This window comes from Castanea sativa, chromosome 6 (assembly GCF_040712315.1).
Source record: "Castanea sativa cultivar Marrone di Chiusa Pesio chromosome 6, ASM4071231v1".
Classification (NCBI taxonomy): Eukaryota; Viridiplantae; Streptophyta; class Magnoliopsida; order Fagales; family Fagaceae; genus Castanea; species Castanea sativa.
Window position 1 is genome coordinate 43,128,159 of NC_134018.1, and position 14,972 is coordinate 43,143,130.

At 35.6% G+C, this 14,972-nt stretch overlaps 1 protein-coding gene across 1 annotated transcript; it reads left to right on the plus strand.

Moving 5' to 3' along the window:
* Positions 1-59: 59 nt before the first annotated feature.
* On the plus strand, positions 60-8,809 carry LOC142640982 (NF-X1-type zinc finger protein NFXL2). The gene is made up of 13 exons (XM_075815328.1): positions 60-1,267; positions 2,062-2,175; positions 2,261-2,316; positions 2,597-2,663; positions 3,395-3,487; positions 3,913-3,998; positions 4,108-4,270; positions 4,417-4,590; positions 4,799-4,989; positions 5,208-5,289; positions 5,448-5,654; positions 8,141-8,230; positions 8,318-8,809. The coding sequence occupies exons 1-13, from the start codon at positions 125-127 to the stop codon at positions 8,474-8,476; spliced, it is 2,625 nt and encodes an 874-aa protein (XP_075671443.1). The 5' UTR covers positions 60-124; the 3' UTR covers positions 8,477-8,809.
* The last annotated feature ends 6,163 nt before the right edge of the window (positions 8,810-14,972 follow it).

A 14,972-nucleotide genomic window follows, 5' to 3' on the forward strand; every position in this document is an offset into this window, starting at 1 on the left:
AAAAGTGTTATTGATAAGGATAAAAATAACCCAGATAATCTAACCAACACGTATCTGTGCCTAACTATAAAAACTTTTGATTTTAGATTCAAAAAGCCTATCAACCTCAGCTGGACGAGTGAAAATGACCTCAACTAACGACGACCACCGCCAGCGCCAATTCTCCGACTCCGATTCCGAGTCAGACCACGGCCACGCCGGCTCCTCCTCCCTCCTCCACGCCGACCTCTCCAACTCCATTTTCAAATCCTACCTCGAATTCACCAACCAATCATCTCCCTCCGCGTCAGACCTCTCCAAAATCCAATCCTTCCTCACCTCCTCCTCCTCCGGCGCTCTCTCGTGCCTCATATGCCTCGAGCGCATCAAACCTTCTCACCCGACGTGGTCCTGCTCCTCCCTCTGCTTCGCCGTCTTCCACCTCGCCTGCATCCAAAGCTGGTCCCGCCAGTCCTCCGATCTCTCCGCCGCACGAGCCACCACGCGCCTCCCCATCTCCTCCCAGCACGCCTCCGAAATCTCCACCTGGAACTGCCCCAAGTGCCGCGTCCAATACTCCAGATCCCAAATCCCCAAACACTACCACTGCTTTTGCGGAAAATTACAAGACCCGCCCTCCGACGACCCGTGGGTCCTACCGCACTCTTGCGGCGAGGTCTGTAACCGTCCTTTAAAACACAACTGCGGCCATAACTGCCTCTTGCTATGCCACCCTGGCCCCTGCCCTTCCTGCCCGAAACTCATCAAATCCAAATGCTATTGCGGCGCCGTCTCCGAAGTCCGCCGCTGCGGCTTCAAAAACTTCGCCTGCAACAACCTCTGCTCGAAGCGGTTACAATGCGGGGTCCACAAATGCGCCCAGCCATGCCACGACGGGCCCTGCCCTCCCTGCGCGGCGCGTGGGGCGTACGCGTGCCGGTGCGGGAAGGAAAAGCAAGAAAGGGAGTGTCACGATCGCGAGTTTCGCTGCGAGGGCGCGTGCAACAGGGCGTTGAAATGCGGGAAGCACCGGTGCGAGAAAGGGTGCCATGAAATTGGCGGGTGCGGGGAGTGTCCGCTGCAAGGGAAACGAGCGTGTCCGTGCGGGAAGAGAGTGTATGAAGGCATGCCTTGCGATGTTACGACGCCGTTGTGCGGTGCGACTTGCGATAAGACTTTGAGCTGTGGTCTGCATAGGTGTCACGAGCGGTGCCACCGTGGGACGTGTATGGAGACTTGTAGAATCGTCGTGATCAAGTCGTGCCGGTGTGGGAGTCTCAAGAAAGAGGTATTTGCTTTGCTTTGTTTGCTTTTCGAAGTTTTGTTGAATTTTGGAAACGAGCAATGCTAGGGACAAATCATTTTCATATGCATTAATCTGTAATGAATGAATTGTGAAGATTTTTGTGTTGCTAGGTTTAATTGATTTGGTGCTGTAGTGGTTGGTTTTATTCTCTAACAAGTTTAAAGTAGTCTGTTTTAGCGAAAATTATATGTTGTACCCGGCATATATGCCGGGTCTCTCACACAGAGGCGGGCCCTACAGTGTGTGGGACCCGCCAGTGTGTGTGCCGGGTACACCATATACCAGCTCCTGTTTTAGGCCCTCAAAAACTTAAGGTGATTGATTTTAGTTTCTAGCAGAGTTAGAGGGATCAATTTTAGTTCCTAACAAGTCTAATAGAGTGATGACATGTCAGTTTTTTTAAATTTTGCCATGTTGTCTAAGGGACTAAAAGCGATCACTCTAAATTTCATAGATTAAAATCATTCATGGGCTAAACTTTAGGGACCAATGGTGAGTTTTAAGCCTAAAAATAGTATGAGCAATGTTAGAAACACCAACACGTCATAAAATATATATATAGGAGTGGCACTAGCAAGTAATGATTGGAGCAACATCACCTCCACATGGTCCAACCACTAATACGACTTTTAGTTTATACCCATCACAACATGCCACCTCAATAATTCTGAAAAACGTTTTGAAATTTTGTGTTACTAGCCTTATTGAAAAATGTTTTGTGTGGATTTAAACTTTTGGAAGTTTAGTATGGGAAAGTGTAATTGAATGTAGAATAGGTTCCTTGTTATCAAGATTTGGCATGTGAAAGGAAGTGTCAGATAATGCGGGACTGTGGACGTCATGCTTGTAAGCGTCGTTGTTGTGACGGGGATTGCCCTCCGTGCTCAGAGGTTTGTGTTTGTGTGTGTGGCTAATTCAGTGTTGTTACTTTATTTTGAGGAACTATTTGTGACTATTGATTTTTTGAAATCTTAGGTTTGTGGCAGGAAGCTAAGATGTAAGAACCATAAATGCCCTGCTCCGTGCCATAGGTATGTGGCCTTTTCACATTTGCTGTAAGCTACAGATGGTGATTCTGTTGTCATGTGGTATATGGTGCTTAGGGTGTTTGTTGAGATAACCATTAAATTTGAGGAGTAGGAGGAATCTCTACGGTTAAGTTAATCTGAATATGATTAAATTTGTTTGGCAGGAATAGGATACAGTAGGTTCTGCTAATGTAAGAAGGTTGTGATTAGTGGATTGTTTCGATTTGTATAATCATGAATTATCAAAATGTGAGTGTAAATGGTAGTCAGTTTGTTGTTGCAGAGGTGCCTGTGCTCCTTGCCCAGTGATGGTGACAATTTCATGTGCTTGTGGTGAGACACACTTTGAGGTGTGATTTTGATCTTTTAAATTCTGTAATTTGGTTTCTTACTGGCAATTGGCTTTTCTCGTATTATTTCACTTGGATTCGTGAATGATTTTTCTTTATTGGGATTGGTTGTGAATGTTGTGAAATCATTGTTGTTTTCTGGTGTCAAGGAGGAACATCTCTTTTTTCTGCATTAATTGTCTCTGGTCCCTACAAGTGAGAAAATTCAGATATAGTTGGTAATGTCTTTCATGACAAACCCTTTTTTACAACACCTAGTGCTGGGATGGTGTTCACTGGACATAATGACCATGTATAATATGCTCATTTCCTTTGAAAATTCACAAGGGCTCAAATGTTACGGTAGAGATGATGACTTTTTCGTTTGTGAAGTTTTGATCTTAAACACCAGGCTTTATGAAGCTTGGAGCAGTTTATATTACCATTCCATTCTTTTGTTATATTGAGGATTAGAACTCTTCTAGTACTTGTTATTTACAGTTGTAATGTAGGTACCCCATGCTAGTAGTCATATAGAATGTTAGAAATGTACAAATAACATTGCCACTGTCTTCAATAATGGTATTAAGCTTTTGTATAACTTGCTTCCTCCCACCCTAACCCCCCCCCAAAACAAAATCAACCCCTTCTAAAAATGAAAGAAAGAAAGAAAAGACTTCCATGCAGTGAATGCATGCTTGCTCTTAGTTAGACTGTCTTTGCTGAGTACTTTGTAATGGATTTTGTATCAGGTTCCTTGTGGTACTGAGATGGATCAAAAGCCTCCTAGATGTCCCAAGCAATGCCATATTGCTCGTTTATGCAGGCATGGATCAAATAGCAAGGTACCCGGTTGCTTGTTCCATTTCCTATGAAGATTGGTTAGATCAATTGAAGACTTTAGAGCATTCTAGATTTCCTCAGATATATGTCAACACTCTCTAAGAAAATAATATGAGTGGTCCTCTACATTGGGAGCATACTTGCATTTGACAATCATCATGATTTCTTCTTCCTGATTTTTTAGCCAATGGCCATCTTCATTTTCTTCCATGTGTGGTTAATAAAGTAATGGAACTGAATACTTGAAATTCCCTGGGATGTCGATGAGGAGATGGTTCTTGATATCTTTAGAAGTTTTAGGTTTTAATCTGTAATTATGCCTGTAGTTCTTGCAGAAGAAAAGATTAGTAATTCACTGCTTGTTCAGTCCCAGAGATTTTTAAAAAAAATTAACAATACTTTTTTTTCTTTTTTTCTTTTTTTCCAGCCACACAAATGCCATTATGGTGCTTGCCCCCCATGTCGGTTAATTTGCGATGAAGAATATCCATGTGGCCATAAGTGCAATCTAAGGTCTGCAGTATTTTAGTTCATGAATGTTATCTTAAAATCTCCTTGAGATTATGATGCTAGATAATGGCCTTTCTTGTGCAACTTATACTTGTTTTCCTTTTTTGTTCAGGTGTCATGGCCCTATATCTCCTCCTAATCCTGATTTTACATTGAAACCAAAGAAAAAGAAGTCAATACATCAGACTGAATATACGCCTGGTTCTCCATGCCCTCCTTGCCCAGAACTGGTTTGGAGGTCATGTGTTGGCCAACATGTTGGGGCAGATAGAAGGGTTGGTTGCATTTTCCTTGCTATAAATGGATAAAATATTTTAACTTGTGGCTTCATTTTCTAGAACAATCAATGCCATTTTAGCCTTATTTTCCCCAGATTTTTCTTGGGAATTTTTTTTTTTTAATGGTTTCCTCCTTGTATCAGATGGTGTGCTCAGATAAAACACAATTTTCCTGTGATAATTTATGCGGAAATCCTTTATCTTGCGGCAATCATTATTGTACTAAAACTTGCCATGCCCTGAAGAACCTTTCTGCAACACCCTTCCAGAAAGAAAGAAGCAATTCTTGTGAAGAGTGTCATCTTCCTTGCCAAAAGGTGTTTACTCTTATATTTCCTCCATTCCTCAAGTGTTATGTTCTGTATTTTCTCGTGAATTCTCCTCATCTTGTGGATTGAATTGTGTCCTTACTAAGTGACTTTTCACCCTTGTATACCTGAGTGAAGAATGGATGTATTTCTTCAGCCTCATCATTTACTCTCACAATTCATAATTTTCCTTCTTATTTTAAATGTCCTCATTCAGGAGAGAAGACCCACGTGTTCTCATCCTTGCCCCTTGCCATGTCATCCTGGAGAATGTCCTCCTTGCAAAGTACTTGTAAAACGATCATGTCACTGTGGTTCAATGGTCCATGTTTTTGAGTGCCTATACTACAACAGCCTGTCTGAAAAGGAGCAGATGGCTGTTCGCTCATGTGGTGGGCCTTGTCATAGGTAATTCGAAGATATATGCTCATGTTAGAATATGGGGGCATGATTGTTGATTCACTTATTCTATTTTCTTGAGTAAACTAAACATACTTACTGAAGAAAAGTAAATTCAATAGAGCCTCAGTCTAAATTTATATATTCTTCATGGTTGCTCTGGTTTTATTCTTTTGGGTTAAGAAATATGACTGAATTGAGCCTTAGAGGTGATTGTGATTATGCAGGAAGTTGCCCAATTGTACACATCTATGCCCAGAGACGTGTCATCCTGGTGTATGCCCATCTCCTGACAAGTGCCGCAAGAAGGTAATAATGTTAATAACTTAAGGACGATCTTGTTGTTTAATTGAACACATGAATGTCATATCTTGTTTTGGTCTTGAATCTCAAATATCCCAAAAACATTACTGTTGGAACTAGCATTTGTATATTTGATTTACCTTGTCAACTCTTTCTCTTGCAAGGTTTTTGTTCGTTGTAAATGCCAAACCTTGAAAAAAGAATGGTTTTGTCTAGATGTGCAAGCAGCCCATCGGAATGCTGGTTCTGATCCCAGAGATATACCAAAAAATCAGTATGGAATTGGACTTCTTCCTTGCAATTCTGCTTGCAAGAGTAAAGTACAAGTTGTTGATTCAGAGTTACACTCACGTAAATCTAAAGTCATGGAGGTAATATCCTTTGAATTCTGCCAGAATTTTTTTGGTTTCCTGCTGCATCATCTATTCTGACTGGCATTTCTAATTGTATAGTTATTTTGAACTTCAAAGGCAGTCTATCTCTGCTTGGTTTTCTCATTCCTGCTACAAGATTAGATGTGTAATTGTGTATTAATTCAACCAGAGTCAACAAGAAGCTCTAGTTTGGTAGAGAGTGTTGCCACCGTATACACCTTTTGAATAGCTCAGCGTTGCCACCGTATACACCTTTCGAATAGCTCAGCTTGTTGTTTTATATCTACCAGATATGGGAACTTTTAGTTTCTTGAGCCCCTTACTTACCAGGATGTCATTTTCTGCCTCCTGAAACATTTTGCAACTTGTTATAGCTATCATTTGATAGAAGAGGTTGAACTTTTTCCATGTACCATGGAATGATTTCTCTAATTACAAAAATGAATAAATAAAAAATAGGTACAGTTCTAGTTCTTGTTCTTCGCTTGGGAAACATAGGAAATAGTGGGGATGGCAAAACAAAGAACATGTTTCTTCATGCACAACCGATAACAGGAGATTCAGTGGACAGTGAAATCTATGCACTAACCATTCCCAAGTTGGTCGCCAATAGGTTGGAGAGAATTCAGAGGAACTTTCTGTGGGGTGCCACAAAGGATGTGTTAAAATTCCCGTTGGTGGCATGGGATAAAGTTTGTCTACCTGTTGAGGCAGGCAGTTTGGGGATTATGAAGATAGGGAGGTTTAATCAAGCTTTATTGGGGAAGTGATTATGATGCTTTGGACATGAAATTACTCAGTTGTGGCGATGTGTGATAGCTTTGAAGTATGGGGTAGACAGGTGGTTCGACTAAGGGTGCATGGTGTAGTCTTTGGCAGAGTATCAAAGTGAGGTGGGACAGTTTTCTCCCACGTGTCTTTTGAGGTTGGTGACGGTACATGTATAAGATTTTGGCACATTCGTTCGTGTGGGAACGTTCCCTTGTAGGATTTGTATCCTGACCTATTTGTTTGTGCAACTGACAAAGATACCTCCATTTTTGCTTCTCCGGATTACCAATAGATCAGGGGGCTAGGAGCTGGGATGTGTTTTCTTAGAGGCTTTCATGATTGGGAGTTGGATTCAGTGAATTTCTTTCTAGACCTATTATATTCCTAGATGCCTAGGGGGTTGGGGGATGATAGGTTGAGATGGTACGTAAACGGGATTGGTAAGTTTGATATATGTTCCTATTATAAGGTGATTTTGTGGTACAAGTGTGTCTTCATTCCCTTGGAAGAGTATTTGGTGTGTTAAGACCCCCAAGAGGGTATTTTTCTTTGTTAGGGTAAGATTTTGACTAATGATTGGCCTCTTGAACTTGAGAGGGATAATAGAGTTTTTGGTTTAATTTCTGCTTAATTCTCATTAATGCATTCAACGTACATAAATAGCCAAGGATGAGATAACCTCGTCAACAAATCCTAAAACATAGGAACTAATCATGTCCTAAAACATAGGAATTAATTTGAATACAAATAAATAACAATACTAATCTATCTAGGAAGCCTTATTCTATCTCTAAACTAAATTCAAATAATTTATCCAACACCTAGGTCATTATATTCCCTTCCCCTTCAAGATGAATCTTGTCCTCAAGATTCCGAAACATGATACTTGCTCACACCATATCCTTCTTTCCAACTAGAGAGAACTTGACCTCAAATTCTAAAGAATTAAAGGATAAGAATTTGGACCATGGATACTTGCACCAATTCTTTAATCATTTTTGTGAATAGAATAGCTTTGATTTTCACATCCTTAAATTCATCGGGAATGACAAATTCAATGTGTGAAATTAGACTAGGCTTATTCGAAATCACAAGATCCCTTTGATCTTTTCCACTGCATTAATCCTTTGATCTTTGAAGGCGATTTGTATAGCAAATGCATCCTCCAATATATTACTCTTGTACTTGGATGGAGGAATTTGTTTGGGAGACACTACTCTGATGTTTGGAATCTTACTCCATTTTATTTTTTTATTTATGTGGAAAGTGTGGAAGGAAAGGAATACCCGAACTTTTAAGGATAACAAGCAATCCCGTGATCATTTGAAAGCCTTGTTGATCTGAACCATGCTTGGTTAGTCTCATGCTTGGGGTTTTACTCATTGTCACTCTATTTTGGAGATCCAAGACTCTTTATTTTCCTAGTTGATTTCTTTGTAATCTTTTAGATACTTTTGTGTTCATCATCATGAACATGAAGTAATCTTTGTTTGACTGAATAATACTACTTATAAAAAAAAAAAGTAAATAAATAAATAATCTATGCTACTGAAAATATCAGCCTAAAAAATTAATGTCCATCTCTGAAAATGATTGCACGAAACTTTTCATACATGAATCTTGCTTACTTTTTTGCATATAAAATTCAGTAGCATTTTGGTGGATGAGCTCTATTAAGGTCAAATCTAATACCATGGAAATTTTGTTTACAGGAAAAGGAGCCAGAAACTGAAAAGAATGTACCAAAGCGTAAAAAGAGACGACAACAGGTGCAAGAAGGCAAGCAAATATCAAGACTGCAGGTTTGTCATTTTTTCAAAGGGAAAAAAGTGAGTTCTTTCAAGTGCCCGTTTATTTGCTCATTAACAGAATCTGTTCTTTATAAACAGAAAATTGTTGCGGCTATGAAGTGGATACTTCTTATTGTCACCCTTGTGGTGGTCCTAATTGCTATAGCAAATTATGGTTACAAGGGTCTCATGTGGCTCTCTGATTGGATGAACGAAGTTGAAGAGCAAAGACAAAGAAGAACATACCGTCGGGTCTAAGTTAACCATTCGTGAGGCTTTTTTTAAACTTGAATGTGAATAGATCTACAGGAGGTTAGTACACGAAATCCTATATGCATTGATTACTCACCAAAGATTCCTTTCCTTATCAGCAAGAAGATGATCATTCACCATTTTTCAGAAGAAAGTTTGGAAGTAGTCAAAGTTTTGGAATTTTTTTCCTGCGCTAAATTAATAGTGTGAACCATAGCATTGATATTATGTATTCCCAAATCATGAATATAGTTCTTGAACACTGATACCTTAATTGGTGAAAAACTGTGACATGAAAATAATGGAGCCATTAGTAATTACTGCATAACTTTTCAAGAATTGTCGAGCTACCTGAGCTGGTTTTTGAAAGAACCAACTACGTTACTGATTATAAACCTGATAGGCTGATACAACAATTATATATGATTGATTCACTGATTGATTGATTTTACACAATGTATTTCCATTTTTTATTTTCTCCTTTCTGTTCGTATTTCTTTTTGAGTTACTTATATTTGTTTTAAGTACAAAATGTTCACCATCGTGAACATGAAGTCCTTTTTATGCAATAAATCTTTGATTATCTATAAAAAAAAAATAAAAATTCACTGATTGATTGATTCTAAACTACTTTGACTATTTGAATGTGAAAACACTAAAATTTAAATATTCATTTGTGGATAGGATGTGCATTTGGAAGAATCAATTCTAAAACTATAAAACTAAAATAATTAAAGACAAAGTTTAGCTACAAAACTTGTTGTAGCTTAAGGTTTCAACTTTATTTAATAAAATAAATGTTACTACATATTTTGAAATTTTAACTGTTGAATTGCATGTTCTACATACTCTTATTACACATGCCAAGTTTTGTGTCAATCAGATATTGTTTACTATATGATTTATAAATTTATATATTATGCATAATTTTAGATTACAAAAACTTTCAATTTAAACAATTTATTGATGACATAACTATTGATCTTTAATTTTTTTAAAATTTTGCAAGTTTGAAAAATATAAGAAGAAGATGAAAATCTAATAGTAGATTTCTCAAAATTCACTTCTAACAAAAAAATATTGAATAAGTTTGTAACCTTAACCTTTAGGCTACAACTAAATTTATAGCTAAAATTTGTCCAATAATTAAATCTTCTTTTCTTTTCTATTTTTCATGAGGAATGAAATAATTAAATCTTGGCTAACCAGGTTTCATGACATGCTAAACGCCACTTTTAATTGGTCATTTTGCTCAGGTTGGGTTTCGTGCGAATAAGTACCTGAACAAGTGAAATTTTAAACTAGTTTTATGTTGAAAATGAATGTGAAAACACTAAAATTAAAATAATTTTTTAAAAAAAAAATCCACTATTGGGGAGAATGTGTGTTTAAAAGAATTAAATCTAAAACTAGTTTTGTATTTTTAATAGGATTTTATTCAATTCAATTGACTGGACTAAAAAAAAGTCATCAAACTGAAAATAATTAAAAACCAGTTATGGTATCTTAGCTAATCAGGTTTCATGACATGTCAAACACCCCTTCTAAGAGGTCATTTTGTGCAGGTTAGCTTATTGGTTGCATTGAGCACAATAAGATAAGAAATAGTTTATAGTGTTTAACTTTTTCCATAAACAATATGTATTATATTGGACTTGTTTCTGGGCTTTATAAATTTGAGAGCTCATATTGGTTCAGATGCTTGAAATGAATTGAGCTGCAGTTAAATTTGGACGGTGTTGTCATAGACTCAGTCTTCTTATATGAAAACAGATGATGACTGAGTATGAAATGAAGCGCACACGTGTGAATGCTGCTATCGAATAAAGCAAAACGCGTTGGACTCCGTCCCTCGCAATTTTCTTCACGTTCTTCGGCCGTGTGAAATGTGCATGAGTGATGACACCTGAAAGCAACACAAAGTTGGTGTGTTCTAAGGCTTCTAGGACTAGAAAACAAACACAAGGGAGTGTGAGAATTTTGTGTCAACGTCGTGGATTCTGGGGCTTTATAAGGTTTTACTAACGTATGACTACTGCTATGATTCCATGGATTAGGTCAAGCTTTGAAAATTACTAATTCAATAACGGGCTACAATTTAACCCAAAACTCTACCCATGGATTATGACTCCTATCAAATGATGACCACCTTGTTAAAGGACACTAGGAAGTGCTAATTGAACAAATCGATCATTAATTTGATACAAAAAAGATTAGGCATTATATAATCAAATTCAAGTTAAAATTTGATTATGATACAGGTTCAAATGATTAACTGGACGCTTAATTGAAATCTGATACTTACTACTATATGGTTCACAATTAGTGACGAGGACAAGGAAGAGCTCAAGGAAAAAAAAGATTAAATATACAAAGATTCAAGAATTGTGGTCTAATTTTGATGTCGGACCTTCTTTGCATTTTTGATAGGTCATTTTAGTTATTAGTATTGAGTCTTTTAAGTTGAGAAGCTGCTGGATCAGTTTTAATTGAGGTTTATTAGAATAAGGGCAATTTGGTAATTTCAAGAAATCTGGAATAGATTGTCCTTGGTTGTACCAAAGGCCATAAGTCTTATTTTATGTTTACATATTATTAAGTCTTTTATTTAATTATTATTAGTATTCCTATTCATTCTAGGAATAGGTTATTTAGAGTCCAAGTCCTACTAGGAAAAGGATAACTATAGCCTCTATATAAAGGCTCTTTTGTGATCATGTTATGGCAGAATATTTTGATTAATAAAATTCAGCGGCTTATATTAAGCTTTGTTTGTATGATGCAAACTTCTTTGAGGTGTGATGCCAAGGAACCCTAGGTATGATGTTTAGGAAGATCTAGGTGTGATTGCCTAATGTTTTATTTATGTTATTTTCTGTTTATCCCCTATTTTAGCCCCTAAACAGCTGTCAACATTCATACTTTTCCTAACCTAGGCCCCGTTTGGTATAATAGTTTAACAAAGTGTTTTCAATTTTTAAATAACATTACATGCATTTTCACACACTTTTTCATCCACACGTATTTCCAAAAAATACAAACAACGTTACTAGAACAACGTTACCAAACGCCCCCCTAAACTCTTAAACAATAATCCTTATTCAAGAATTCATCGAGAAATCTAGTATAGCGCTGAACTTCTTAACGGTCCTGCATCAATTAGTCCAATACTTCCACATAGATATTAAATGTTGGTTGAAGCATATCGTTGGTTTAAGGTATAATTACATATTTAGTCTTCCACCTTTATCCCATTTTTCAAAATGGTACCAATCCTTGAAATGTTTCATTTTAATTCTTATACTTTATGTTTGTGTCAAAAAATGTCCCTAACATTAAACCTTGCTTTGATTTTGAGTGAATATTCCATGAATTCTCATGAATTTTGATAGCAGCTAGAGGTGTGCATCCAACCAACCAACACGATAAAATCTCGACCCAATACAACCTGATACCTTGGGCTAGTTTTTGCGGGTTGGTGGATTGGCTTGTAAAATTATTTTGAGCTGCAAGTTGGACTGAATTTGGATTTATTTTTTTCCGATCCATCTAACTCAAATGACCCACTATATGCATTAGTTCATTTTATTACCTATATTTTAATTTTGTTAGTTTTTTTTTTTTTTTGGTATTTTGAGAATTAGTTATAATGAATTTGGAATATAACTTATGCATATTACATGAATTATAATATTTTATTAAAAAAATTCATACTTTATGAAAGTACATTTTTTACAATGAAAATTTAGAAACAAATACTAATAAGTAAGATAAATTTTGTTTAATCAAAACTATCATATGCAAACATGTATGCATAAGTTGCAACTTGAAAAAAAAAAAAAAAAAAAAAAAAAGTGGGATGCAAGAAGGATTCTATGGAAAGATCATTGGTGAATATATATATATATATATATATATATATATATATATATATATATATAAGTTTTAAAGTTTTGATAATGGATTTTTAGTTGGAGTAAGATTTAAATTTTTGAAACTTAGATGATAAATTTTTAGCTAAATTAAATTATAATTAAATATTATCCCTTCATTTGAGGAATTATATCCTAATAATTAATAAAATATTTTTTTAAAAATGATTAATAAAACGTAAGGTGCAACTTGAGGGGGAAAAGGTGTGGGATGTGTATGTGAGGGGGAAATAACAAGTTTACACTTTTTTTTTTTTTTTTCTAGGGAAGGAAGTTTAAAAATACATATATATATTGTAAGTGCACAATTTGTACCCGGACCCAAAAACAAGTGATGGGCTCAGACCCAAAGAGCCTTATAAAATGAAATTTGTAGAGTATGGGTTTGAAACTTAGGTTTGAGATGTTGGAAGTTGATCAACAGGCTAAAATGTCGCAATCTATGCAAGTGATAGATAAATGTAACAAGAAAACCCTCCTCGGACGTAAGCCGAGGACAATTTGTATAGCCTTTCTTTCTCTAAGCCAAAGATTACAATTTTTAGTTTCCAAAAAAGAAGATCCCCTTTCTTCTTTCCTCTCTCGTCTTCTTATATCCTTCTTCTTCTTCCCTGTTTCATCCACGTGTAACACAAATCTTCCTCCTAGATACTTGTCTCATCTACCACCTTCTTAAAGTCTTCAAGTAGTAGCTGGAAGGCTGAATTTTACTGTTCAGAGGTCATTTCTCCATTAATGCGGCCAGGGAGGTAGATGCAGGGCCTTTAATGCAGTGGTAGTAGCTTTTTCCTTGATATTTCTCACACGTTCCTGCTTCTAAAGGGTGCTTAGACCACACCTTTACCCAATAGATCTTCCAGAATTCTGCTTTTAAACCGTTTAGCAAGTCTCAGGGCCTTTGCTGGGCCCGTCCGAGGAGAGACTCCTCCTCGGACACCTCCTCGGATTACTATAGTGCGGATTGACCTGTGGGTCTAGAGACCCTGATTGAACAGATTTGTATAAACTAATCAGGCCCAAAGCCCAAACGCATATTCAAGCACTTTTATCCCCCCCCCCCCCCACACACACACACACACACACACACACACACACATATATATATATAAATATAATAGACTTTTGGTAAATTAAACTATTGTTTATTTTATCCCTTAATTTGAGGAATTATATACTAATAATTAATAATTAATGAGAGCAGTTGTTTATAAAGAAAAATTTTTTGCTCCAGAGAGGGAGAGAGTATCATATAAATATATCAATTTCAATGGATTTATACAACATGTATATCATTCCAATACAAATACATATGCGTAAGTTGCAACTAAAAACAAAAAAACAAAAAACAAAAGCATGAGGTGTAAGAGAGATTCTATGGAAAGACAAAGACCATTGGTGAATATATATAAGTTTTGAAATTTTGATAATAAATTTTTAGTTGAAATAGGATTTAAATTTCTGAAACTTTGATGCATGTTGCATATTTTGTTAAAACACTTATTGTTACTTTATGTAAAGAAATTGATAAGAGCAAATAAGTTGTTATCTTTGTTAACTGAAACTCAGATGCATATTGCATGTTTTGTTAAAAAATTTATTGTTACTTTATTTAAAGAAATTAATATTTACAAATAAGTTGTTGTCTCTATCAACTGAAATTGAAACTTAGATGCATGTTGTATGTTTTATTAAAACATTTATTGTTACTTTAGTCTCTATCAATTGAAATTTAGATGCATGTAGTATGTTTTGTTAAACACTTATTGTTATTTTATCTAAAATGCATGTTACATGTTTTATTAAAACACGTATTATTACTTTATCTAAAGAAATTTATGTGAATAAATAAGTTGTTGTTTCTATCAATTGAAACTTAGATGTATGTTGCATGTTTTGTTAAAAAAATTTATTATTATTTTATCTAAAGAAATTGATAAGAACAAATAAATTGTTGTTTTTATCTAAAAAATTATTTTTTATCCAAAATTTTGGTATAATTTGGTGAATCCACTTGGTACAACTTCGACTTTTAAAATCTACCGACTATATGCATTGACATGTGAATTTATAAAATTTGTAACAAATTTAGTACTATCTTATTTCTTTCTTTTTTTGATTGATTTCAACAAATGGTATCTAGATTTTGGAATTGTTGCATTGAATTTTGATTCAGTTAACTAGAACTACTTATAATTAAATGATCTAGAATTTAAATATCCATCCATTTTAAAATGAGAGGATTGAATCTTGTTATACTATCAAAATTCAAACAATAATCATTATTATTTTGATATATTTTTAAAGAGAAGTCGACATCCATAACATTTTCGCAATAAATCATAGATGATAAATTGTTATTTGTTCTAATTTGAATTCACAATTTGAATTACTTTTTTGCTCATTCATAACAGCCCGTAACAACTTACCATTTAAGATTAATTTAAAAATGGTGCAAAAATCTTATGGACATATCATTTCTCTAGGATAAAATTTAGATTTTACTTCTTTTTTTCCTTATTACAATAGATAAAGTCATAAAACATAGAAATACCCTAATTCTTGTGTTTGGA

Coding starts and splice junctions, on each gene's coding strand:
- LOC142640982 (XM_075815328.1), top strand. CDS start 125: ATGACCTCAACTAACGACGACCACCGCCAGCGCCAATTCTCCGACTCC. Junction 5,290..5,447: donor CTGACAAGTGCCGCAAGAAG/GTAATAATGTTA, acceptor TTCTCTTGCAAG/GTTTTTGTTCGTTGTAAATG. Junction 5,655..8,140: donor GTAAATCTAAAGTCATGGAG/GTAATATCCTTT, acceptor TTTTGTTTACAG/GAAAAGGAGCCAGAAACTGA.